The sequence below is a fragment of the Poecilia reticulata genome, chromosome 5, assembly GCF_904066995.2.
Source record: "Poecilia reticulata chromosome 5, P_reticulata-male-v2, whole genome shotgun sequence".
NCBI classification, from domain to species: Eukaryota; Metazoa; Chordata; class Actinopteri; order Cyprinodontiformes; family Poeciliidae; genus Poecilia; species Poecilia reticulata.
Window position 1 is genome coordinate 27379068 of NC_088834.1, and position 27598 is coordinate 27406665.

At 41.8% G+C, this 27598-nt stretch overlaps 1 protein-coding gene across 4 annotated transcripts in view; it reads left to right on the plus strand.

Annotated features, from left to right (window-relative positions):
• arhgap46a (Rho GTPase activating protein 46a) overlaps positions 1-27020 on the plus strand; it is a 43453-nt gene extending 16433 nt beyond the window's left edge. For 2 of the 4 annotated variants that reach the window (XM_008410551.3, XM_081607385.1), the window contains exons 3-10: positions 9963-11364; positions 15318-15984; positions 17123-17215; positions 20767-20840; positions 22010-22209; positions 23341-23432; positions 23518-23687; positions 25740-27020. In XM_008410551.3, coding sequence (XP_008408773.2) covers positions 9963-11364; positions 15318-15984; positions 17123-17215; positions 20767-20840; positions 22010-22209; positions 23341-23432; positions 23518-23687; positions 25740-25934 — 2893 coding nt within the window. In that variant the 3' untranslated portion in view covers positions 25935-27020. Of the gene's footprint in view, positions 1-9001; positions 9137-9962; positions 11365-15317; positions 15985-17122; positions 17216-20766; positions 20841-22009; positions 22210-23340; positions 23433-23517; positions 23688-25739 lie in introns of those variants that run through there. The other 2 variants (XM_008410553.3, XM_008410552.3) reach the window with 2 other exon arrangements.
• Positions 27021-27598: the final 578 nt, after the last annotated feature.

Here is a 27598-nt window from a genome sequence, read left to right on the forward strand (position 1 = left end):
TTTGAGCAAATCGCTACCAAATGGGGGGGGAAAACGGTGCGCTATGTTGGCGAGCACATCATTTCCCCCCTTGCGCTTGGGTTACTGGTGCAGAACGAGCCCTAACAGTAAGTCATTCAGAGACCCCGTCATGCGCTCGTCGTTGCGGCCTCATCTAGACCGCATCTTTCCCTGTCCAAGTCAAATACCAGACATACCACTTCTGTTTCGCCTGGCACATGGCCACCGGGACTATCTCAGTGTCCCTCTGTGTGCTGACCAGCGCTCGGCTCGGCTCAGCTCGGCTCCGACGCACTGCTCATTTCGTTTTCCTTAAACAAATCCAGGCTCCAGGCCATAGAACGCTGTAACCCCTCTAATGTGCATGCATGAGAGGCATGTGAGAGAATGTTGTGGTGGTTAATAACAAACAGAGCCACCACATTCCTGCTGCTTATGAGCAAGGCTAACCCTGAAAAGTTTTCAGAGGTTTTGCCTTTGAAAATGGATTAGTTTCTTCTTCTTACTGGCTGGCAGCTTGGATCTGCTTTGTATTTCATTTGGGTGCTATAGAAAGATGGTTGAGGAGTTAAATGGTAATCTCCGGCTGATGGGTGGCACTGGTGGAGGCGGTAGGGCAAAACAACATCGCCAGCTTTGAACGGTTCCGTCAATCATCCAAAAATGGACCCATAGTAATGCTAGCGCTTGCTAAGCACCAGTTTGTTGTGTTGCTACTGAGACAAAACCCACTGAAAACTGGAGCTATCCAATCCCTGGCTCCCTTCTGGGCCAGAGGAAAGAGCATCTTTTATTGGTAGCTGGAGGCGGGGTCATGGGGAAATGCAGCCAATTAAATTGTTCTGAAGTATGTTTCTAAAAATATTGAATCTATTTACCCATTTTAAAGTCCAAGGTAACCAATCAGTGCCACACTTTTCAAATCATTGCGAAATGATTGAAGACCATGTATGACTTTCTGTCACTTTAAAATTATGACTTACTTGATTTCCCATCAAATCCCAGTAAAACACATTGAGGTTTGTGGTTTATAATGTGATAAAATGTGAAAAGAGTTCTGGAGGTATGAGTTAACCTGCCAGCACATTGCTACAGAGAGAGTTTTCACTCTGGGGTCCCACACTGCCGCCCTCGACCCCCCGTGACTCAACCTTTCCCAGAACCTTTTTCTGTCTCTCCTTTAAAACAATAGCCAGCTGTATTCCAACACAGAAAGCCGAGGAGCCTTTAGCCGACAGGATTGATACCCTAATTAACCATATGGTCCTTCACAGCCTCACCACCCTCCGTCTCTCAGCAGGTAATTGGAAACCACAAAACACCCACACAGGGTGGAATGCATCGGCCCAAAATGGCTGAAGTCGAGGCTTCGGAGAAGGTTTGAGATGAGCCGGTTGTTTTATACTTCTGGTCATCGAATGTTCCCTTAAAAAAAAAAAAAGGAGCCGTTTCCTCAAAAAAAAATTTCTTCTCTGTATTAACACTTGAGCTATTTTGGACATGTCTCAACATGTTCCCGTTTCTTGTAGCGCAGTGGGAATAAAACATTAACATCTGACCTTTTTTAGAAAACAATGCTGCCCTGTGTGGAAATAGGACTGTCCTTTATTTTTGTTTTAGGTTATGACTAAATGCGTTCAGAATAGCTTCCTGACAGCTTAGTTTTTATGAAAGTCTCTAAGCTGCACTCGGCGATGCTGCTTCCTTTCTCTTTGTAGAAGAAAGCTCACACCTGTATTTGTGTTTTGTTTTTTGTTTTTTTTAAAACAATGCTGTATCCAGTCACGTGAGTCTGCACTTGTGTGGCTGTCTGTCTCAGTGCCAGATCTGTGAATCATTGACTGAGTCTTATCACATGTGCAGGGAAATTTCTGTGCGTTTCAAGCAGCTCATTAGGGAAGTACCGTGAAGTCCTCAGAGAATCGGGATGGAAAGTGTCACGGTCTTACCATGACGTAGTAATGAAAACAGATTAAAAACGAGGTGGGAAATTCATTAGTCTACATGGTATTAATGAGGTTAAACACTAAACATAACCAAAGACTTAAAGGGCTCTCTGTTTATGTACATAGTGGCTGCGTGTGGGCGTGTTCCCATGCAGCTTTTTAGTTGCACACCTGTAGGGTTCGTCGGATCACAAAGCCACGCGGGACGGTTGACTGCTTGCTTTAAGTCGACCAGAAAGGGACTCGAGGAAGTTTATGTGAGCTCCGTGGATTCTCCTTTGTCTTACGCTGCACCCTGAGGGGCAGCGTGGACCAGTAAGGCGAACAAAAGGTATTTTCGAACATAGTTCTGCCCGAGAGTGATCTGAAAGCTTCCTTTTTTGTTGTTTTTTAGGAAGTTTACGTATGCTGCCATGAGAGGAACAGCATTCTGTTTGCAAGCAACCTCTAAATTATTCCGGTAATGACCAATCAAAGCAATTCACACCATTAGTCACTGACAAGTTGCATTTCCTGTTTTGGAGTAGCTGAGTTGTGAGTAGTTTGTTCTCAGTAAGCTGCTTTACAGGCCGTCTGCTCTCATAACCAAAGCTACACACGACGGTAGTAAAGCCAATTTTAACATAGTTTTTTTTACTTTTGTTAGTTTTTAGTGGGACAGTGTAATTGAGTGATTTCTGAAGTCAATTTGGTTGTACTACTACACAAGCCTATCACAATGAGTGCGTTTCATGCATAATAAATTAAAATGAGTGGAAATGAGCCACTCATTTCCACTCGGAGAACAGTTATTGTTAAAAAGATGTTTCCGTCTAATATTGTTAAAAAGCCGCCATTTTGAGAAAGATTTGATGCCCACTACAAAGTGGCTAGTTCGCACTCTGTGCCACTTTTGCCTGAAATGCAGTTTTGGTTACTGAGACATCATAGTCTATTTTAATTTTTGTTTTGGATATTTTTAAATGCTTTCCAGTTCCAGTGTTAAATGAGGGAGTTTTCAGCTTTGATGGGGTAATGACATATTGAATCAATATGTCATTATTATTATTAATTGAAAAGGGTTTCAAAATGACAATATTATTGTTTATCACAATAATTTCTGGGACAATTTATTGTCCAGCAATATTTATCATGACGGATCTTGTACTAGATTTTATTAAGGGTTATCAGAGTAAAGGGGTGGAATACATATCTCAACTCTTCAGACTTTTTTTTTCTATTTTTTTGCAAAGAACTTGAAAACAATGTTTGTACCACTCTCTCTGCCTGTCTGACCATCAAACACCATTAGTGGCTTAAAAACAAAAACATCAGGAAATGTAAGGACTCAGTCAAGCTATTTTTGTTTTTAACAAAAATCAAAAATGGATGAAAACGTGATTTATACAATAAATGTGGAAAATCATGTAACACTTTTATTTTCTTTTTGCTCTAAAACAATTACCTCGAACAGAGATGTCTTTTTTTTCCCTGTCATGGGTCAATTCTTAAGAGAAACGTTTTATTTTCAAATTTGAAGACTCCAGAGAGACTTAAAAAAATAAAAGTCAGGAAAAAACCTGACTGATTTACAGGATTGTTGATAACTTTCCCTGACGCTGTACAAGCGCTTCAGGTTCCGTTCTTCTGAATTGCACCACAGTGAACCAACCATGACTCTCTATTTCATTTCAGTTTTTAGGGACTCTTCAAGGGAATTTTGCAAACAAACCCTTCGCACAAAAAGCACAAATACTTAGAGGAACCCAAACAAACCCTCTTCCTCTTACGCGCTCGTGAGCAACAGGCTGTGAGCCATGTGGGCCAAATCACTGCTGGGGTTTATTTAGGAAGCGAGGGCGAGCTTTATGGGTAAGATAAAGATTTTAATGAATCACACATTCTGTCGGCGTTTTCTACGAGAGCAGAAGTCTTTCATGCTTTTTGATGTGCCACCAGTCTGAGGACATACGCAGCATTTTTTACACACGCACACGGGAAGGATTTGTTTTATCTCGACTCTACTGGTGTGGTAAGGTCTTTGATTCCTGATCTTTATAGAGGCCTTTTTTAGTCTGCTCTTTAAAAAAAATAAAAATAAAAGAAGGAAATCTTTGCCTCTTTTTTCCACTTACAAAAAAAACCCCTACTTGTTGAGTTTATGGTTCTTTACTTTGGTCTCCTTGAAGTCATATTTTTCTTTCCATTTTCAAACCTTTTTTCCTACACATCCCACTTTGTTCTCTGTATTCCACATAATTGCGACGTTTATGTCATCCTCAAAAGATCGATTGCAGACGTTTGTCCAAAACCTCCATTGTTTCAGCTCCTATTCAAGGCATTTCTGCAGTAAACCGCCTCACTGTGATTCTGGGATGTGCTGGAGCGTGTGTTTTTTTTCTTAAAGACCCGACGGCACCAGGTTGCATCTGACCTCAGCTCCAACCTCTTTGGGCGACTCGCGCCTTCAGAGCTGGTCTATTTCTGTATACCGGCGTTGGTGGGTTTCTGTTTTGCTCTCTGATTATGTTTCAGCGAGCAGACGCTGACTACGGTTTCAGCAAATCGTCTATTATCGGAGCTGCTGAAAGAGCTGCAGATAAACTTTCAGATGGCAGAGGCTGGTCTCCGTGGTACTGTCCAGAGCCGTCCCGCGGGCCCCCCTCTGACCCAGCCTGGTTCTCCTCTCGACTCGGACCCACACAGCTGCTAGACGTCTTGGCTTGGGGGTGGGAGGTGTGTCTTTTTTCAGCTGTTTGCAGGACAGCTGGCTCTCTGTTGGTCTCTGACAGGAAACAGGATGCTACCAGCTCCCCCCAACAACCCTTAAACTTATTAGTATTCTTTTTTTTATGTCATTTGGTATTTCAAAAAGTGATTTTTAAAAAGAAAAATCGGCCTTGAATGCTGGCCAATTGGTGCAATATTATTTTTAATAATTGCTCTGTCTTTGATTTCCTTCTTCCCCGTGGATCACTGATCCTGTACTCAGAGGTGTTTGTGCAGCAGCAACTCTGTCTGTATGACCTCATTTCCTCTTCCTGTTCTGCCGATGTTAATAATAACCTGTTTTTGTTACCCCACTGTTCTCGTCATATTTAGAAATTTCCAAATCCATATTCTAGTCCTGCAAAGTGACTCTGCTAATGGCTTCTCCAAATTTATTTCGGACATGTAGTGAGAATTCTCTCCTGAAACCGAACTACAGAATTACTGTAGAGTTCAAAAGTATTTATGATAAAATGAATAATAAAGAAATTATTGTGAAAAACGATAACATTGTTATTTTTGAGACCATTTTCAGGTAATATAATGATAATGGCATAATGATGCAATAAATTTTCATTTTGTGAAGAACATCTAACACTGGAACTGGAGGACATCTAAAATAAATATACAAAACGACCAAAAACCATAAATGAAATGGAAATCAAAAACATACCCACAACCAAAATCATAAATAAAATGGATTATGTTGTCTCTGTAAGCAAAACAGCCCTTAAATTATTGAGCTCATTTTAATTTATCATGCGATTAATAGATTTATTGTTCACTGCGACAGGTTTTTACCCCTCAGTGGTGGCAGCATCATGGCATTGGGATGCGTCTCTTTAACAGAGAGAGGGTGGATAACAGCTGTGGGTGTTGTGGAAAAGTTTTTATACGAATTTAGATTTATTGTTAATAATTTTCACTTAATACTTTTAAAAAACTGACTGAAATGTTGTTTTTACTATTTTCTTCACTCTATTCTATGAGAGTATCACTAAATATCAGTAAATTAAAAAATATATATGATTAACTGAGGTTTTTAATGTACAGTTCAGTTATATAAATCACAATTCTTTAAGTAAGGGCCATCTTGAAAAAGAATTATCACAACATTGCCGCAAAATATCGTGATAAAATCCTAAGTCCATACCGCCCACCAGTAGTATAGAAATGTTAAACATTCAGAGGTGAAATGCTTTTCAAAGACCTTGTTTGGAATTTAGAGGATCTGAGGCTAATTGAAATTTGCTGACAGTTAACTTGATTTGTTGCTTCAGAAACAATCAGATTACCCCATTCAGTGCCAGAGGAGCTCTGAACTTATTTCATCTAACTTTTCTTTATCACATGCAAGCTCGTTGCTCAGAAGGAGAGGATTTTCTGTTTTCTAAAGGGCTGTTCTCGTGTGTTTTTAAATGCTAAGAATCGAAATAATCCTGCTGTAAGCCTGCCTTTTGAACTTCTGTGATGAATAGCCGTGCATAGCGCCCATCCCAGGCTAACACCTGACAGGCGGCCATCCAGCAAACAACACACCCTTTCCAAACAACTCTCTTTGCGGTTAGAATGACGCCAGGGGCCCCGCGCCGCATTACGTAACCCGGATGCCGCCAGACTCGCAAGAGGTCAAAGATGGCTCTTTCTCTTGTCCCCCCCTGCGTCCCCCACCAACGATCTCCATTGCTGCCATTGAGGGAGGCGTCTCCGTGACGATGGCACAGCCACGCATTGTGTTGGGCTCGCCTAGCTGCCACAAAGGCCGCTGAATGAGCCCTGAGGAATTCCAGCCTTCCCGCTCATTCCCTCGCTGCACTCTCCCACGACTAATCCCCACCCCTTCTCATTTACACACACACACACACACACACACACACACACACTCACTCACTCTCTTGCTGCTCACTTAGACCTCACACTAAAACCACCTCCAAATTACCCCATGTTTTCTAGCTGTGGCTTTTCTCGGCATTGTGCTGCTCTGGTCTTCCTTTTGGTGCAGAATTTAGAATTGGGCTTTTCATTAACTTGAGTTGGTATGTGTTTGGTGTGTAATGGGATGACAAGCCTTGAAAAGAGATTGAAAGTGCTGTATAGTATTTGCAGGGGCTTAGGGACCACAACCATCCGCTAATGGCTTAAACCTACAAATACTTGAGACCCTCCCTAAAACGCTCATAACTACCTATTTTAGTAGATCAAACCTCAAATATACCATAATGTGCATTGATACACACCATGGAAACCATCTTGGCGCTACCGCAGAAGTTAACATCTACAGTCTAATCTACGCTGTTGGTGGTATAGCCAATCAGCACCAAGGAAAATAGATGGCACTTCTGAGTTGGTGGCTTTGAAAACACCATCAAATATCACTGTGCCTAAGTACAAGGATATATTTTCTTTCAAATATTTTGGATGTTCTGTTGGGGGGGAATCAGCAAATATCTGAATTTTCCACTAATAATTTGGGATTACGTTCCACAGAAAATTTGCAATTACTGAACCTCGAAAAGACGGGTGTCCACTGAAGACAGTTTGACGTCATGCTAAAATCACAACAATTATTATCTGAAGGTCCATGATACTCAATATGTCATCCATGTACTAAGGCAAGGTAAACAGTCTAAGCTTTTTGCATTGCCTGGTTTGGACAAAGAAAACAAAGGCAACGCCTTAAAAAGTCGTCTCTTTGAACTATGAGAAATGAGCTGCTGAGCCTCTATTTTATCAGGCAACACAAAATGGTGCATGAATGCAAAGTGGAAGGAAACATAACCATGATTTTCAAAGCGTTCACTAATAAAAATGTGGTGTATTGAACCCCAGCGTTTCGTTTTGTTCCAGAAGCAGCTTGTATTGCAATTATAGCTGCAAGTCTTTTTGGTTCTCACTCTACTGGCGCTGCACATCCAGAGAATGAAAAGTTAGCACTTTTTATTCAAAACAGTGCAACCTCAGTCAGAATAGATGGAGAGCTTTTGTGAATCTTTTCCATTACATGTCTCTCACAATAGCTAGAGAGGAAACTGGATGAAACAGGAAAGGTTGGGCCACCAGTTTGGCTGTATTTCAGAAATTTAAAACAAAATATGAATCAATAATTATTGGTATCAATTGATCTGAAATGCTTATGTTTGTCAGCCATATTACCCACCCCTAATGTATGGCGAGATTAAATTACACAAAGGTGGCGTCTGTTTACTTATTAGGTGACATCTGAGGACACTTGCTGGATTTTATCTTGGGGTATCTGAGTAAAGCTGGCTTAATGCATAACACTTTTTTTTTTCCAACCATTCTCTCAGTTTCCTTCCACATCACAATTAGGCTCTTTTTATTTTCCAAATGTGTGTAAAAGTCCCTCTCCTCCATAAATGCAGCGTGTGAACCTCGCATAAAGCATTTCCTGTTTGTACAGCATATAGGGAAGCCCTCTCTCCCAACCCTCCCAGTTTTCTCCACACACAGGAAGTAGTGGTCACTTCTTCTTTGGGGGTCAAGCCTCACAAAGTTAGTCACTCACACAGCCCAAATATGGAGAAGCCCAGTCATGTTTTATTCACCAGGCGATTACATCCTCCCAACACTTTGTTTTTATGCTGGAGTACCAGACTGGGATTTGGAGTTTTCTTCACGGCGCTTAAACAGCCGACTGTGCGCCACCTGCCGCGGTGGCTCCTCTTCCTGTTTGACAAGACCAGAGTGAGAAAACTTCCCCTGGTTCAAAGGGAGCAGGCGGCGGTTCCACATGTTTACAGCTGCCGCGCGTCACCTGACCACCATGTGTAAGCAGACACACTGCCACTGGCTTGTAACAGTTCTAACAGTGGCGTTTCGTCACAGCGGTCGTTCGCACGTGTCTGTCTGTGCATGTGTTAAGTGGGCAGTAAAACGTCCCGGTAGGCTTTGGTGAGGAAGAGGGTGTGGGATGATGTTCGTCAGAGATCAGTGCAGCGTATTTGGGTGGCTGCTAATAGCCATGCCTGGATGGTGACTTTGGTGGAGTGTTTCAGGATGAGTGTGTGTGTTTACATTCAGATGACTGAGGCAGCGTTAGTCACTCTGTATACGGAGATGATGGGGGGGGTGGAGGGGGAGACACAGACGGGGTCCTGATAAAGAGATGGAGGGCCAATCTGTAGCTGCTAGGACTAAAGGAAGTTAGCCGCTGGTGTGAGGGAACTCTGGGGAATTGTTTCAGCATTGTTCCAGAGAGACGTAGGGGGCAGAAGGAGGGGGTCTTTCCACCTCCTACTCTCCTCCCTCGCCGTCCTCTTCCTGCTCTTCTAGTCCAACTCTCAAGTTGTAGTGTTCCTGGTGAAGAGACGCTTTTAAGCATAAGTTCTCAGCTCCGCGCTGATCTGTTTGTTTGGCTTTACCCAGATGATCGGCTTTGATGTAATTAATGACCGTATTGGACTGGGTCGGAGTGTGTGAAGGTAAGTCTGCCTGGCCTCAATTTAAACCCATTTACTTGTTTTGCCTTTTAAGAAACCCATGTGCTGCTTTACACGTTTCTCAACGTAGACTCACGGACATACAGACTTTATGCTGGTTTTAGATGTAGAAGTCGTTCTATAGGCCACGTCTTGATCAGCTGAGGGATGAGATTGCAGTAGAGGATTAAAAAGCAGCAGCAGCATTGAGGGCAGCAGACCAGAGCAGCGTGACCAGATTGATGGCAGATTGTTTTTCGTTGCTGGGATTAGCAGCCGGCTCTTGGCTTTGAAGTTTGGCCGGTCATTCAACCCAAAAAGGGGGGAGAGTCACCCTTCAGGAAACCTCATCTGTGAGGAGCTGTGGTCTTGACTTGATTCAACTCTCCGTGCACTGATTCACTGCTCAGATGTTGCAGCGGCGACCCAGCAGCTCCGCATTTGATCATCTACATATGAGTCCAAGTAAATATTTTTGCATGAGTCCCGATATGGTCCCCAGACATGAGTCACACCTATTAAGAGGACCTCAAGAGAGATGTGTTTTGTTCAGTCAGTCTGTAATTTTAGGCTACTGATTTGCACAACACGCATACAGGAGTCATTGTCTTGTGGTTTTGACGGGGCTGTTTTGACTGCCAGGCTAAAAATGGACTCAAGTCTTTAGAGGTTAGGGAAATGTTTGGAAAAGACTTCATGGATTGCTGGAGATTTTCCCAGCCTCGTAAGGCCTACAGTTGTCATATATAATGATGCCGTTTTATGACAGGCTTTTTAAATAGTTTACTCTTCTGCTGTTACTGAATTTAAATCTCACTTATGTTTCCAGGGATAGCGGTCAAAGATGGCAGCCAGCACCCGGTTCTAAAGCAGCCATGTTGGTGAAGGTGAACAGCATGCAGCGCGGCCAGCCCATCCCACCTCTTCAGCACAGTGCGCACAGCAAATCCAGCACCGCGTCCCTGCACCAATCCTGCAACAAGCCCCAAGGAGGACAGCTGAGCTCCAGCCAGGCCTATAAAACAGCCCCCTCTGGCAAAATGACCAGTGATGCACGTCAGGCTCAGCACATGAGAAAATCCAGCAACGGTAGTTTCTGTTTGGTGACGTCGGATGGTAGCCATCCCAGTCCACTCCTCCATAGATCACAGACTTGCACCCCTCGCCCTGTATCTCCTCCGTATGGTTGCACTGCCCCGATCTATGACGAGCCAGTTTCAGACTGTCCAATATATGACGAACCTCCTACAGATATGGAAGTAGAGGGGGCACACCTGTACAATGGACATTTGTCTCGTTTGACACCAACCCAAAGTCTCCAAAAGCCCAGACTTCTCCCGCATCCTGTGTCGTCACATCCGGGGTCTAGACACCGGAGAGACCAGTCTTCCTCTGACTACAGCCCAGCTGGTCTGGAGTGCATCAAGCACATGGTCAACGTGGACCCCAAACAGGGGCTCCCCTCCAGCTCTCCTCTGCCTACGCGAGCCGCCTCCCCTACGTCCAGACAGGAGCGTGTTTTGACTCTGCCTCAACCTCAACCTTCGCAACAATCTCGAGGCCAGTTGAGGGACAGAGAGCCAGGAACCCCGGGTCCGAGTTCGCTGGACAAAAAGCATAACTGGCGAATCCTTGAGGCCACCGTGCAGCGTGCCATGGACGCGCGACACAGCAGGCAGAGCAGCCAGGCCTCACAAGACTTCCCGTCTACAACGCCGCAAGCCACAGCAAACTATCAAGACTCCGGTTACTCAACGGGTCCCTCTCCAAGTTTGAGAAGAAAGAGCCGGAGGAGAATGGGAGGTAGCGGAGGGGCAGGAGGCAGGCCGGGCTCCGTAGGCAGCAGCGGGGAGCTGTGCGCCCTAAACGAGAGACTTATGGCTGAAATGAGGGAGGTGGTGAGTCGCTCCAACACCATGAGAGAGGTGAGAGCGGGTCTGGACCCGGACGTGGGGGACAGGGGCGTTGTACCTCGGACACGCTCCCCCGCCGACTCACTCAGGTGGTTCGGAGGAGGTGTCAACTCTGCGGGCAGGTGTCCGTCACGAGAGGATGTCAGCGGTGCACCGCGGTCACTAAAGGGGATGGCTAACTACGGCCCCTCTGCTTTGACCCCTCTGGAGATACCAGGGAGGCAAAAACGAACCTATGAAAAGGTGGATACATTAGAGATGAGCATCAACAGCCAGGCCAGCCTGTCTTCACCAGAGACCCCAGGACCACCATCACAGGTAACGTTATGACTATTAGTTGTAGGTCTGGGGCCACGTTAATTCCTAGTACCTGTTTGTACACCTCCTGTCATTGCATGTAATAGTTATTACTATGAGCAAAGGTAATATCTTTCTGAGATATATTAGTGACTAGAATAGTTAGCATCACTAATGCCAGTAATATAAAATGTCAATGATCTAAGTCTTCTTCCCTTTGTAACAGTTTAGTTGTTAGCATAACCTGGTTGTGCTTTAACGGAATATACATATTGATGGAAGAAGACCAGGGCTGATGAAGCAAACAGCCCATTTCTAATCTGTTTCTGCATGAATAAACATTTACTTCGTCACTCTAGCTAATCTAACGCTGTCTTTACTGTGTAATTAAAAAGCTTAAACATGCTTGAGTCTATTTGAGCTGGTGGAGCTCTGATTACTGATTTCTCTGTAGATTAACTGTCGGATAAGAAAAGAATTTGCTCCCAAATGAGGCCCGGTCATGCTTGAATAAAGCATCTTTGTTTTCATCTGTGAGTTGTGTGAATTTTTAGATATACATGTGTCTAGTTCCTCTAAGGCACAATGAACAGATTGTTTGGCAGGGCAGAAATGTACCTGCTGTCTGATTAGATTACGTTGTGTGCACAATTATTAGGCAAGTCTTATTTGTGAGGATTACTTTTAATAATCACCGTCCACAGAGCTCTTGGTTGATCCAGAAGGTTAGTAAACTTCAAACTTGAATGTTTAAGAAAGTAAAAGTGATGTTTTGGTTTTCTTAGGAGGACATTTGTTTGTACTTAATCTTTGTGCAGCTATTATTGTTGAGAATTATTACTCAATCAAATAAAAAACACAATTTTCCCATCTCACTTGTTTTGTTCTCAACTCAAAACTTTCCAGTAAACATTTCGATCATTTAGTCAGTCACTTGATCAGTTTCATGCTTGACTCTTCTCAAATCCTTGGTAACTAACTTGTCCTATTTTTCTCAACATGTTTCTTGCGACCCATATGACTATTTGCAACAAAAAGTTTGTTTCTGTAATCAGACTTCAAGATCTTGGTTATTTCAAGAGACCTTTGGTTTATATTTCACTTTTCATAGTCGGTTAATTCGTTGTTTTTTTTCCTAAAGAACAGTAGCTCCATAATAATTATGCTCGCCTTGTGTTGACATCTTTAGGTCACACCCTCCCTCGTTACTTGATAAACTTTATCTGCTATTCTTAAATCCATCAAGAATTCATGTTCATCCACACTGTAGTTATAAAATATGCCTAAAAATGATGCTCAAAATACTCAGTTTCCTAATAATTCTGCTTTATAACTATTGTACCTTTTCACATCGTGTTGCCTCCCATTAAGCCTTGCCTATATTAAGTTTGATTCATCCCAAAGACTCGTACATTGCACTTTGTAAAGAATGACCATTTGCAATTATTGAGTTTTATGGTCTTTTTACAATGTAAAGAGACTAAAGTCCCTTTTCAGATACTTTCTACATATCACAAATCCAAAAGCAGCAGAATGAGCTTGAACGAGCCACCAAATGCTCCTCTAAAGATTTATAACTCTAATCTTCCAGGGTGGGGTATAGTAACACTTATTAAACCGAGGATATGAAGGAGAGGACCCCCACTGTAGAGGTGGAGGTCTTCCTCTGGTCTTTCATCAGCTCAGGGCAGTGACCGATGCAAGGCTTTGCTGTGTTAGGCACGTCTGTAATGCCTACTCATTTCCCACAGCCATCCTGTCTGTTATCAATGTGGACATATTTCCAATTCTCAAACTCAGTGCCCTCTTTCAATAGGTTGTAATGGCCTATTATTATGGCCTAATAATATGTCTGCATAAAGCTGAGAGGAACTGTAAGCTAAATGGGAGCCATATATGCATAACTATATACCCATGCTACTATAAAGGCACTCCTGAAAGGGATTTAAACGGTCCAGAGACATCGGGCTGAGCACTGCTGGCTGTAATGGTTCCAGCAATAGTCATCGTCCTCTTACTGCTTTCCATCTGCCTCGCTCTGCAGGCTCTGTAAATTCGTATGCCAGCTCTGCGCTTGGGCAGCAAAGCCCATGCCAGGCCAGAGAGATTCAGGACATGGCCTCCTTCGGTCAGGAAGGAGGACCACTGAGGCCCATATGGTCCAGGATTGTGAGGAAGAGGAGAGAGGCGTTTCGGTACCAATGCCTGGTGGTACCACTGCAGCTGACGTGTGTTAGAAAACAGCAACAGCGTCGAGAGGGCCCCTTAAGTCTGCTGGAATGTTCTTCAGACCTGCTGATAAATCAGGGTTATACATTCATAGAATATACTGATTTTTATTTTTTTATTTTTTTAAGGACATGCTAACATTTAATTTTGCTTTAGTTATTTCCACTGGTATATGAGACTCACTGTGTGCTTACTGTGAGTAAAAGTACTCCAACGTCATCAAGATATTTGCTTAAAATTTAAATAGAAATGGCCGAAGATGAACCTATTGTTTAATTTAGACAGGAGGGAAAAAATCTAAAATAATCCAAACTATTGACATTCTTTTTTATATAGTTGTAAGCCAAAATATAGAAAAAAGCATTTGCTAAATTTACAGTGTCCTGCAAGGTCTTAAAATGTTTTAAATATCTGAAATGGACTAGAGTATGTCTTTGGGATAGTCTGGTTGAAGATTGATGTTTATCTTTTAAAAGATAGACTAATTTTGTCGGAAAAAAGGTGAATATATTACTAAAACGTTTCAGTAGATAATTGTGAGGCCTACTTTGTATCCCAAGGAGTTCAAGTTAGAAAACTTTTATGTAAAATTACTTGCTTAAAGACTAGCTAAACTTGAAAAACTTTTATTTTTAAGTTTTTAAGCAAGTCAAATTTTACAAAGGTCAATTTACATATACATTTAAATAGTAATTGTCCTAAAAGTATTTTCAAAGGTCTCCAGAATGCAACTTTTCCTGTTTACAAAATAACATGCATAATGAGATGATTTTAGCTGGTTAATTATTCTATCTCTTTGCATAACTAGCCTGCAGTCTGCTGCTTTACAGACATACAGTTTGTAGCCAACTGAAGTTTTTAATTGCACAACCTTAATAAGCACAACAGGTGGAGCTCTTATTTTGCTTCTGGGAATATTTTAAACAACCAAATTTGTCTGTTTTTTGCATCCAGGGAATAAGTTCAGTATCCTTAAGCTTTGAAGTTAAGAAAACTCCTGTCAATCTACTGCTACCTCTGGCCCCATTAGAAGTTGTCTTATACCATAGGAATGGTGTAAAATTGTAGCAGTTTTGCAACTTTAACTTGTTAAAACCCAAATGTATCTTAATACGCCTCAACAATATGGACTCTGTTGATCCAGACCACGCAATTATCGCTGATTATTGGAAACCAGAATCTCAAATCCAGTTTCCCCTAACACAGATCATTTCATTCCACCCAGGTCCAGTGATTAGAGATCTTGGTGCATTTTATGTCCTACTAAAAACAACCTGCGCTTTGAACTTTGTCTAGCTCTGTGTGTTGTTTCTGGCTGTGTGCAGAATATATCTGACCTTCTCGGTCATTTCTTCTAAGGAGTTAGAGCTGCTGCTTACTCTACCGCAAAGTTCAGAGGGAGTTTTTGCAAAGAAGAAAGCTTTAGATTTTCTGGAAGGCCGGTCTGATGTTAGGGAAAAGCCGGGGTTCGTACTGCTGTGCTGGTGTGCAGCCAGAGCTTAGGAGGACGTACTTTTCTGCCAGCTACACATCCAGCTGTAGGAAACGAATGTGCCGATCTTGCTACAGTTTCCCCTGGAGTCCCAGCACTGCAGAGAGGGGAGAGTATTAGGCGAAAGGCCGTCCAGCTCTTAGTGTGACACAATGAAAAATGCAGCTACACTCAGAGTTTGTATCTCTCTTGGCCTCTCCCTCTTTGTATCCACTACCTCGTTGATTCCCGTCCCTCTCTCCTTCTCCTGCAGGCGGGAACCCTAGAGCTACAGGCTCAGCTGGAGAGCAGGAAGAAAGGCATGGTGGATGGACGGACGGCGTCTCTAGGCCCGCATCGCTCCGCCAACCACGACAACCGAGAAGGAGGCGATGGAGCAGGAGTCCGAGGAGGAGGGTCCTCCTACCAGCTCGCTTACGCTACCCTGCGGCAACCTCCGCCGTCGGACATGGGCATGGAGGACTGGGCCAGCAAGCACCTCAACATGCACACACAGGGGCTGTTCCGGCGCCGCGTCTCCATCGCCAACATGCTGTCCTGGAACCGCGGGTCCATCAAGAAGCCCATGCTGGTCACCAGTGATCGCGCCGTCAGGAAGGAGGCCTGCGAGATGTTCAAGCTGGTGCAGGCCTACATGGGCGACCGGCCGTCACGCCTCGATCGCCGCCACTGCGCGCTGCTCATCGTCACCAAGTGCTGGGACATGCCTGGGCTGCGGGACGAGCTGTACGTGCAGCTGGTGAGGCAGACCACGGGCAACGCCAGCCCCCGGAGCCTGGCGGCGGGGTGGGAGCTCATGGCCGTCAGCCTGGCCTTCTTCGCGCCCTCGCCGAAGTTTCGCTGCTACCTGGAGGGCTACATTCAGAGACACACGGAGCCCAACAGCGACAAGAAATGTGAGTCTCAGACTGAGGCACAGGGTGGGTCACCTTTCTTTCTGTCTGCACCTCCCTGTTTTGTCTGTGATCTAGGACTTAAACAATTAATCGATTAATGGAATAATCGTCAACTAATTTAGGAGCCGATTAATCGTTAACTGGAGTATACAATTTCAGAAGGTAATTTGCTAAAAGAACAATAAGCAAAAATTGCACAAAAAACACAAATATTTTGTTTAAGATTAAAAAAAATAACTTCTATAAATATTTTCTACCCAGAACCCTTCAAGGGACAGTTTTAGCCTAATCTGATTCAAATTCTGTGAAAAAATCTCTGATTAAGCACCTCCAATTATTTATAGATTAACTCAAAAATGAATCAGCAGATCAGCTGTTTTGACGTTAAGTCAAGCAGGAAAGGCTGAACTTTTCACATGTTGACATTAGAAGTATTTTGTAGCTACAGATGCATCTCTTGCTACAAAGGATCAAACTAAAAGAATGCTGCTGTTGCATTTTGGGCAACGAAATGTTTATTTTATTTAAAAAGGGAACTGAATTTTTGTTTTAGGGCTGAAATGGTTAATGGGAATAATTGTGATGAATTGGTTATTAAAATCAACTAATTTAGTAATCGATTAATCATACTAAGAAAGGAATGTTTGCTGAAAAATGACATATTTAGAGTGATAATTAAAACTAAACTACAAAATATAAATATACATTTTGCATTTAAGATAAAAATGTATTTTCCTGTAAATATATTTTACCCAAAACTCCCCAAGTGGCATTTTTTATTCAGTTGTTTCAAAGTCACTAAGGGAATGCTATATTATTGCATTTTAGGTAATACGTTTATTTTCTTATTTTAAAAAGGAACTAAATTATTTGTTTATTTGCATCTTTTAATGCATTTCTAATATTATCTGAAAACAGATTTGTGTGATTAAATGAAATCTCTGTAAAATGTGAATTTTTTTTACCTGATTAATCGATTGTGAGAATAATCGTTAGTTTTATTCCTTCTGTGATGCTTTTTGATAGAACTCAGTCCTTTTTTCTCAGTTTCTGTCGGTGTGTGTTGTAACCGTGTGTAGGAGGACTGATTGAACCCTGGATAACAGTGTTCTGTTCTCCGTTTTCACCAGAAAATTGATGTTTGCTCTCTTTGTTTTCATAGTGACACAGTTTATTTTGGAGCAGCAGGAACTGAAGCTGAAGAAGAACTCAAAGTCCAGAAAGAAGCGGAAACAGAACACAGAGGAGGAAGAAGGTGTGTTTTCTCGCTCATCGGCATTTTTCAAAATAAGTCTCGGATGTTGCTTTTCCAAGAAACGAGCAATTCCCACTTGCACCAGCGTTTCTGCTGGATAACAAGCTAAAGCAGGCCGGGAGTCCCACACATGGTTTTCCACTCTCTGCAGAAGCCGAGCAAAACCATTACAAATCAAACGGACTGCTCCCTGCGGAGCGGCCGCTGGAAGGGGGATGGAAAACCGGGGGCCGTGCAGTTTGTCAGATGAGTGCGTTTTGATGTACTGGCAGAACGAGTGGGCTTCACAGACAGCTGAACAGGGAGGGAAAAATAGTAGGACGAGAATTTCAGATGGTCCTTCACAACCACAATGGTCCGCTCTGTGAATCATCCCGGCATCATTTCTGGTCATTTCTTCATCATCAGCAGCAGCAGCAGCACGTGGCTTCCCTTCACCGACTCCTTTGACTTGGATGGTCGGTGACATCATCATCCAGCACCACAACAGCGGCCTGGCGTCGAGCTGCTGTGATTCAGAATCACACAGAGCAAGGCTGAGCTCAGAGGTCGAAGGTGAAGCCCACTGGTTAAAGATCAAACTGAGGAAAATAAAACCCACATTGGTAGTCAGAGCTGGAACATGAGTGGCAGCTTTGCTAAAGCCATTTTGTCACATTTTGACACTTGAGTTGATTTTATTTGATGAATCAACACAAATTGGGTTCAAAATTATGAAGTAAAAAGATTAAAACGATTCGCAGCAGTGAACGTTTACATTCATTTATCTTTTTAATACTTCCACAGTCGATTTTATAAGTCATCTAAAAAGATGATTGGGGAATATTAATCAGTCCCTCCAGGACACAAAAATGACTTTATGATCGTTTTTGTGATTTTTATTTATTAATTTTCAAAATCACAGTTTTCATTGAGCTACTTGCAAGGAATTTGGCAATATGTTTCCAGAATCTACATAAAGAAGAAAAAACATGGGAATAATATGACAGTTTACACATGCAAACATTTTTATTCTCTAAATAACTTAAATAGTTAAATATTTTGTACTCACTATAAATAAAGGACCATAATTTAACATCAAGTAAGGCTGACACAGCAGTGTAGTAGCAGTAAGGTGAGTTTGTCACTTAAACCAAATGTTTTTCACCATTTTTGCATAATTATGCATTATAGTGGAAAAAATGTGGGACTCTGTTGATTTGAGGTGAATTTCCATGTCAGGAATCACAAAAAACTGGATCAGTGTGTTGACTAGAGAAGTATTAGTTCCCTTCAACTCAAATCTAACCTTTAGGAAAGAGTGGCTGCTTGCATGTCAATCAAATTTATTTTTATAGCCCATTTAAAATAGAAGTTGACCAAAGAGCTTCGGAACGTACACCAACCATCATAGCGTAAATTAAAAGTTTACAAGCTTTTTAGAAGGTCAGAAAACGAGTTTCTTGGTCAGATGAGACCAAAAACCGAACTTTTTGGGCTATGGAAACGTTAAGAGCCTGAACACTTTCAGGAATGCTTTTGCAAAGTAGATGGCAGCTGAGCAGATCAACAAGTAGCTGTGATCAGCAGCACTGGGAGTTGTTTGGTGTCATGTTGTTCTCAGTCCGGTGCAGTACTCTCAAGCGTCTAATGGGCTCCTATTTCTCCCAGGTTTTGGTTGCTTGGTTGTCCCTGCACTGACAGCGTCGACGCTGATGCAAATATACGCAAACGATGGTGTTGAGGCTTCTCTCCCACTAATTGTTCTGCGTCTCTGCTGGGAGCTTTTGCTGGGGTAGAGAAGAATGTGGAGATCAAGGGGAAATTATTGGTCTGATCTTTCTAAATAGATGTAATTATAGTCTGATGACTCCTATGTCAGATTAACATCTCACATAGGAGTCACCTATTTGCAATGAATCTAATAGCTTTGACCCTAGGGAACATGCCAGGGACAGTTGGTTACTTTATAAATCCCTGTAGAAAACATCTCCACATGGCCCTGCCTCAGGTACTTGCTTCGGTGAGGACTCTGAAGAACAACAATAACGCCCACAAGAGCGCAGTGTTTGGCTCTACTTGCCTCACTGATGAAAGATGGGGGATTCTATCTATGCCTGAATGTCAGAACTTTCTTTTTTGGTTTTTACTTTGAGAGCTGGAGGAGGAGACTTTCTGAGGATTGGGGGTTACTTTTTTCAGATCTTCTCCAGGTTTCTTAAAGTGTGTCCAGTCTTGGGAGGCAGCTCTTGTAATTAGGTATGCAAACAATTAATCGATTTACGATTAATTGTCTCTTAATTGTTTGTTAGATTAAAATTGGCTCCACAATCGTTCAACTTGTATAGTCCGCTTAGGCCTTCTTTTAGTGTTGTAGTTTGGCCGCCATCCAACAGAGGGCGCCGCTGGCCATCCTTAAGCGGAGCCTGCTGATACAGATCCAAACGGATGGCGGTGTGGGATGGAAAATGCACTTCATGCAGTTTTGTTTTGAAATATAAACACTCAACAAAATCCTTAATTCATTACCTTAATAGCGCTCATTGAGCCTTGCTTTATGACGAAGCAGCGTCAACTTTTCAACCAAAAAAAACTTCGTACTGAAGAGCTACAAAAGTATAGGATGTGACAGAAAACGCAAAGAAATTTTTTTTAACTTGATTTAAAAAAAAAAAAAAAACATGATACAAATAAGCACATCTGATTTTGAAAGCTATCACGAGTTTTAATATTTCCTTTTTATTCAGTCAGTGTTTAAAACAGCTGACTCAATAATGTAAATTTATTTGAAAAATAATCAAATTTTAATCACATTTTGAAAAAATCTAACCCTTTATGTTTTTTTTAAAGACAGTTGCCGCTTATCAATTAATTGTTAGTCAATCTTATTGGTCAGTCAACTTTAAAACAACTCACTAATCGATAACTTGCATCCCTACTTGTAATGCATTTCTCTTCTGAAATATCTTGTGGCTTTTAATGCAGGTATCAGACAGGAAGCCCCCCAAGCTTATTCTTCTCTCCAGAGGCCTTTTAAATGTGTGTACGCTGATGAATCACCTGCGTGTGTGTGTGTGTGTGTGTGTGTGTGTGTGTGTGTGTGTGTGTGTGTGTGTGTGTGTGTGTGTGTGTGTGTGTGTGTGTGTGTGTGTGTGTGTGTGTGTGTGTGTGTGTGTGTGTGTGTGGGTTGGATTGTACCTCAAGCTTTTTGTAGCAGCAGTAAATCTCGGCTCAACCTGACAGTTTAACCGGGTACGCTCTAATCCCCACATGCCGGCGTCGCACCGTCAACATGTCTCTCTAGTTACTGCCGCCCACCTCCCAAACTCTGCCTCCCGTTTGACATCTGTGGGAAATAAAAACGCTGCTGTTCCCGTTCGTGGGAAAGAATCTAAATCATTTGTTGTTCTGTGCGTTCAACGCTGACTGACGCTTCCAGAGTTTTTACTTTGGGATCTTTTGAGGACATAGAGAAGGGGGTCTGTGCTTTTTTTTTTTTGTTGTTGTTTTTTTTTGTCTGTTTGGTTTGGTTTTCTTTGGTGCTAAGTGTTTGCTTGTTCTGTTCTCCGCAGGCCTTCCTGTCAGCACATATGCCAAGTTCTGCCATCGGAAGCTGCTCAAGGTGGCTATCACTGGAGGCAAAAAGGTAAGCAGGGCAGAGAATTTTTTATTCTTTTTTTTTTTTTTGGCAATTCACAAAAGTTTGGAATGTGATTTGTGGTTTTCTAAATACTAATCGGTATGGAAAAACAAGATGGGAACAAAAAATTGTTTCCATCCATCTTTTGTCAATCAATTTCTGTTCATTCTCCGTCAGTCCCATCAGGTATCCATATTTTAGTCCATCCATTAATTCTGTCCATTTGCTTGCCTGTACATCCATCCTTTGATCCATCCATCTATTCGTCATTCATCAATCCCCTCATCCATCTGACCATCTGTTCCTCCTTTAGTCCATCCATTCATGCTGTTTTATCCATCCTCTGATTTATGCGGGTTCTATTTTTAATGTCTGCCTGCTGTAAATATGTCACAATGACACACTTGACGGAGCAATTAATTGTTCCAGAAATTATGATAAACGATAATATTGTCATTTTGAGACCATTTTCAAATGGTATAATGCAAGTACGCCTTCTGAAAGTTCAACAAACTTTAGTTTCCAAAGAACATTTATCTCTAACATTATTAAAAAATTAACAAACAAAACAAAAAATAAAATGCATTATGAGGACTCAGCAAAACAAAATTGCCTTTTAAAACAGATGGGAAAAACTGACACTTAGGACTTTTGTAAAACATAAAAGTGCAAGTAAAAGTGGCTGTCAAGTGTTTCAAACTGGTGGCTCTTCACTAATATTAAATGACAGCATCACTTTAAAAAAATTAAGCAAACAAGCATGAAAGTTGTCACGCTCATTTAAATGTATAATGCTATTAAAAGATTTATTCCTTATTGCGACAGCCTTAGTCACAAGATTAGAGTTTGATACTTTCAGCATGTGGCTAAAAGTCCTGAGAACTTTGCAAGTTTGAGTCGACTACAGTGTAATTTTGAAGTGAAAGCCTTGCAGGAGCATGATGCAGGGCATCCGAATCAGTTTGAAAGGTACAAACCTCCTCTGAATCATCCGTCTGCAAGGGAGACGTAATTACAGGTGTGCCGAAACAGTCACAGGCAGAGACGTAAACACAAGACCCAGTCACAGCAGCGCACCTGCAGGCCTGGCCGTGATTTACCCTCCCCAACCCTCTCACGTCTCCTTGACACACTCGGATTGTAAATCTACCTCTTGCTTCCCCATTACCGTGCAGGGTCTGCGTAAGCCCACCTTGGAGGAGATTGACCACAGCAGACGGGCCATCATCACACCGTCTCTGTTCGGCAGCTCTCTGGAGGAAGTGATGGAGCGGCAGAGCGAGCTCTTCCCAGACAGGAAGCTGCCCTGGGTGCAGGTCCAGCTGTCCCAGTACGTCCTGGCTCTGGGCGGGGCGCAGACGGAGGGCATCTTCAGGTGAGGCGGGACCCCGAGTCGACTGACGACGTGCCTCGACACGAGCGACGCTGCGGCGGTCTGGCTAATTAAAAGGGGTTCTCACAAAGTACATGGATGGCTTTTATTGCATCTGTAGTGTGTGTAAACAAGTGTGTGTGTGTGGTCTTGTGATTCCTTTTGTTTCTAAGCAAACTTTGCTACTCATAGCTGCTCTGTGTAACACGACACTGGGTGATGTGTGTGTTTACATTGCTGTCCGAGCGGCAGAGCACGTGGGGGCCCCACAGCAGTCGGTGTGTGTGTGTGTGTGTGTGTGTGTGTGTGTGTGTGTGTGTGTGTGTGTGTGTGTGTGTGTGTGTGTGTGTGTGGAGAGTTTTCAGTCGGATTGAATTCTGTATGATCTCCTCATGTTTACAAATCAGATCCCTTTACGAAACAAACTTTGTGCTGTGGAACGTCTCTGGAAGACATCTTTGGTTATGATGACTTCTCTGTGTTTTGGTTTTCATCTCCAGTAAAAGTACGACAGCTGGGATCAAGAGGTTGTGTTTAAAAAGCTGCATTTTAATTCAGGTTAATTGAATTGTGTGTGTTTATGTTGCACCAATTCACAACAAATGTAATCCAAAATCGCTCTGAGGAACATGCGGAATAGAGACGGAGGTCCCTCTAGTGGCCAAAGAGTGCAACTCTTGATTTATTTATTTATTTTTCTGTTATGGGGTGACACGTTGAGGGACCATTTACATACACCAGCTTGGTTTTAATAGTAATTTTTTCTTACATGAAATAATCTGAAATAGGATTTTAATTATTTAACAAATGCTTCTACTTTTTTTTAGCGTACCACATACACACACACACACAGTATGTTTCGTCAAAGAAGCTGGCAGTGGATGATATAAAAAGTACCTTTTGATTTCATTTCCCTAAACAGACAGAGCAGAAGTCGCTTTACTGCCAATCTTCTCCAGACAGTTCCTCCCAGCTCAGCCAGAGCAGCTACACATGAAGTTAAAATTGGACTAAATGTCATTTAGGAGCTAAAATGTAAATTTAAACCTTTTTGAGGCCTAACATTCGGATTCTTGCTGACATTTTAAGACCCAGCTGAAATCCTAACACTTTTTGCTTTTCTCTGGTCTTTAGAGTGCCTGGAGACATTGATGAAGTCAACGCATTAAAGCTCCAAGTGGACCAGTGGAGGATACCAGAGAATCTCTCTGACCCCAACGTTCCAGGTACGGGTTGGGTTTATCATCCAGAGATGTTTTCTCATTCACACTGTCAGGTTTTATGGATTAATACGGTTTCCTTTTGATGAAGCCTCTCTGATGAAGCTGTGGTATCGGGAACTGGAGGAGCCTCTGATCCCGATGGACTTCTACAAGCAGTGCATCAGCAACTGCGACGACCCGGTGGCGGCCATTGCCGTGGTGCAGTCTCTGCCAGAACTCAACAGACTGGTTCTGTGCTACTTCATCCACTTCCTTCAGGTAACAACCAGCATTTTCTCACACACCTTTTTTGCCCTGTCTGCAACAGGGATGCACCGGCCCATTTTCTTTCCAATACCAATATAGATATCTGGGATATTTTTTTAGGTTTTGTTGACTTTGAAAGTAGTTTGAAAGGAAAGAGGGTAATGAGAGAGGTGGAAAACATGCGGTAGGTGTCGCCAGGCCGCGAATCGAACCTGCAACCACCGGCACGAGGACTGAGGCCTCAATACGTGGGTTGTGCTTTGCCCCTGCGCCACCACAGCACCCACCAATATAGATATCTGACATTTAGCCTCCGCCGATTTGAAAAATTGTTTAATTTTAAACGGTTTTTTAAACACAGATGTAAATATACTGAATTACAAACATATTTGATAACTGCACCAGTGCAGCTCACTTAAAGAAATCAATAGCTTCACAAGTTTGGTCAAACGTGTAAAATCAACACAACTTTAATTCGTTTCGTCAGTGCAACTAGGAGTAGAACAGCCAACGTAAATAATATACTGAAATGGACAAAAACAATAGGTTCAACCTTGGTTGAATGTATAAAAAAAATAAACTGCAACAAATCTTTCAAATGGCTCAGAAAATACAAGTAGGAATTGTAAATATAATGTAAAATTAATAATAAAGGGTGACATCACTCCGAGCACACAGCATAGAATTACACTAAATAGATCTGCCCTTATTGATTGAGCACATTATTCTCCCCACCCCAGTATGTAGACTGATAATTCATATTGGATTGGTGCCTCTCTAGTTTGATGTTGACTTACTGGCTATGTTTACATCTGTCATTCAAATATTGAGCAAACTTATAACATTTTGCACAAAAAAAAAAAAAGCGTAAAAAAGTGAATCAGGCACATCCCCCTCCACTAATTTGGAGCGACTCAACCTGAATGCGTGAAGCGTAATTTTGTGAGATGTTGAGGTTATGGATATAATAAACCAGATGTAGAGGTTGCAAACTAGCACGGACCACACACTTCAGAAAATTTGAGAGAGTCCTCTCCTCCATCGGCCTTCATGCTTCTGCTATGGCACGGACCCACCAGTAGACGCTACCGTTCCACAGCTGCCAGGAGTATCTCTGGCCGGCCACTCCCATTAGACGCTCCTCCACCCCAGACTGGATTGGAAAGTTGGTTATGTCAGAATTTATTCGGCAAATGTGTTTCCATTTTTAGTGCATATTTTTTTTTTTGAAAACTAAAAAAACCACCTCAAGTGAGCAAAAAAGTAAAATTGAGGACCATTTCTAACACAATTCAAAAATCTGCATAAAAATACACTCAATATACGGCGGCTGTCTGAATGAATACTATTTCCACCAAAAAATGGTCTCTCATACTTCCTGTTTACTCTCTAAACTACCTTAAATTCAGCTTAAACTGGACCTGTGGTTCCTTAAAATAGGTCTAAAGGCCAAACAAAGCACTAAATCCATATTTTTTAAAGAAAACAAAAAAACCTAAGTGCACCAAAGTGGAGAAATTGTAGTGAAAGAATCTGCATTTAGTCCAAGTACTCCATTTGAATCAGAATGAATCCAAGTTGGTCCAAATGCCATAAAACCTTTGAAATGACCCTATCTCACTTGGAAGCAAATTTTGACTTTTACTTCTTGTTACTGCCACTTTTAAAACCCCCAAACTGTTTAAAGGTACCTATATATAAAGTTGGCTTGGCTCGGCTTTTGTGGAACCTTCACATAATTACACATGACTATGATTAAAGTAAGTTTAGGGTTAATAATTTTTATTCAGGTGCTCAGAATGTTTTAGAAAATGCTGAAGGGGAAAAAATTTAGAAATTTGAGTCTGGAAAATGTGGAGTTATGTGATAAAATTCACTAATTGTGAAGTTGAAGGAACATAATGCATGATTTTTTTTTTTACCATCTTCAGTAAATAAAATTCATAAAATTGTGGGGTTGAGTTTGTTTTCAGCCCAGTTTCTCATGAACAGAGTGCAGTTTAAGGCTCATCCACACAGTGCGCCTTCATCTTTCCTTCCTTTTCACACCTGCTTCATCTCCAGGTATTCGCCCAGCCGTCCAACGTCGCCATAACCAAGATGGACGTCAACAACCTGGCCATGGTGATGGCCCCCAACTGTCTCCGGTGCCACTCCGACGACCCGCGGGTCATCTTCGAGAACACGCGCAAAGAGATGTCCTTCCTGCGGATGCTCATCGTCCACCTGGACACGGGGTTCATCGAGGGCGTGGTGTAGACACTGGAACACCCAGAGCGCACATATCGGTCACACATTGACGAACCAGCGGAGAAAAAAATAAAATAAAATCAACACTGTCTGTTTAGGTCACACTGGAAACTTGAGGTGATGTTTTACAGCTCTCAGAACATATGTGTGAATGCTTGGTTTTTTTGTTTTGTTTTGTTTCTTTGGTCCATTTCCAGAAAGACGCTTCAGTTCAGATTTTTATTTGTTTAACCGCAGCACGTGAAAACAGGCTAACGCTTTATTTCTAACTATAGGGCTATTACTACTGTTACAGCTTGGTCAAGCAAGGTGAGACTGAATCAAGATTCAAGATCTTAATTATTCATTTGTAAAAAAATAAATTTAAGCAGTTGAAACTTTTTTTCCCCCCCAGCTTTCAGGTTTTATTAATGTGTGTTTGTGTGATTTATCAGTGTGAACAGAAGACACCTTTGGGTTTTTTTTTTTTTATTGTGTAACCCGAAAGTCAATTAAAAGAACTATTGTAATCATGTCTTATTGATAGGTTTGCCTCAACTCTTTTTATTGGTTGTACTGACGGCTGCTTTTGAGATCATTTCATTGAATATTGATCTTTTTTTTCCCCCCCAAAATGGAACCTCTCACAAAGCCCGTTTATGCAATAATAAGTATTTTATTTGTCAGTCTTTCAGTTGGAATTGTTCTTTTTTTCTTTTACATGGGTGTTGGATGAATATCGCTGACTGAAATTCAGTTAAAAACACCTGTAGAGAAAAATGAAGTGTCAGTGAACTCTCTTAAAAATGTAAACTGAGCTGTTTGTAAATAAATTCTGTGTCGAAATTTGTACTAACCTTCCAGAAGTATATTCTAATTATCTAGGTTACGGGGTGGGATGGTTTGTGGGGATGGAAGAGGGTTCGGGTTCTCTGTAAAGAGCAATAAAAAAAGAAGCGTAAGTGAGAGGCTGTGATTGACGGCTCGTTTTCCTGCTGTAACTGCTTGCTATTTTAACAAAAACGGATTCAAACCACTTTCGGCATATGTGTGTTTGCAGACTGTCTTCTCTGTAATGACTGACTATAAATAAAAGTTTGTTCATTTGTTGATGAAGTGGATTGTGGTCTTGCTAAGATAACTTATGGCAATGAGAGAGAGAAAATGTATATTTTTAATTCAACTATAATTAACTCCAAAAAAAGTTCCAGCAGAGTGAATAAAACAAATTAGCTGAAAATTGTCTAGAAATAAAGTTTTAATGTTTTGGTTGAAATTTTTAATTACGACCATGATGGCAACATAATAGCTGAGAACTATATTATTAGCTCGTATTGCTAATAGTAATTAGCTTAGCACTGGTTTTTCCTCACTTGCAACTGGGGCAAGTCAGACAAACTTTCACATTAAAAGTTTAAAAAACATAACTGGAATGTTTCCGTGAAGATGCAACACAAGATTTAGAAAGAAATTCCTCATCAACCATGATAATCAAAATCCAATATGGCGACTGCGTGTACAGCGCATCCAGACAGTATTCTTCTCTTTTTCCTCTCCCAAAACCTGATGCGACTACAAGTTTTTAAACCATGACAGTTTTAAAAAGTTCACGATGACAAAGTAAAAACCGTGTTTTTAAACATTTATAGTATTTTTATGTAACGTTTAACTATAACAGGTTCACAATAGCCCAA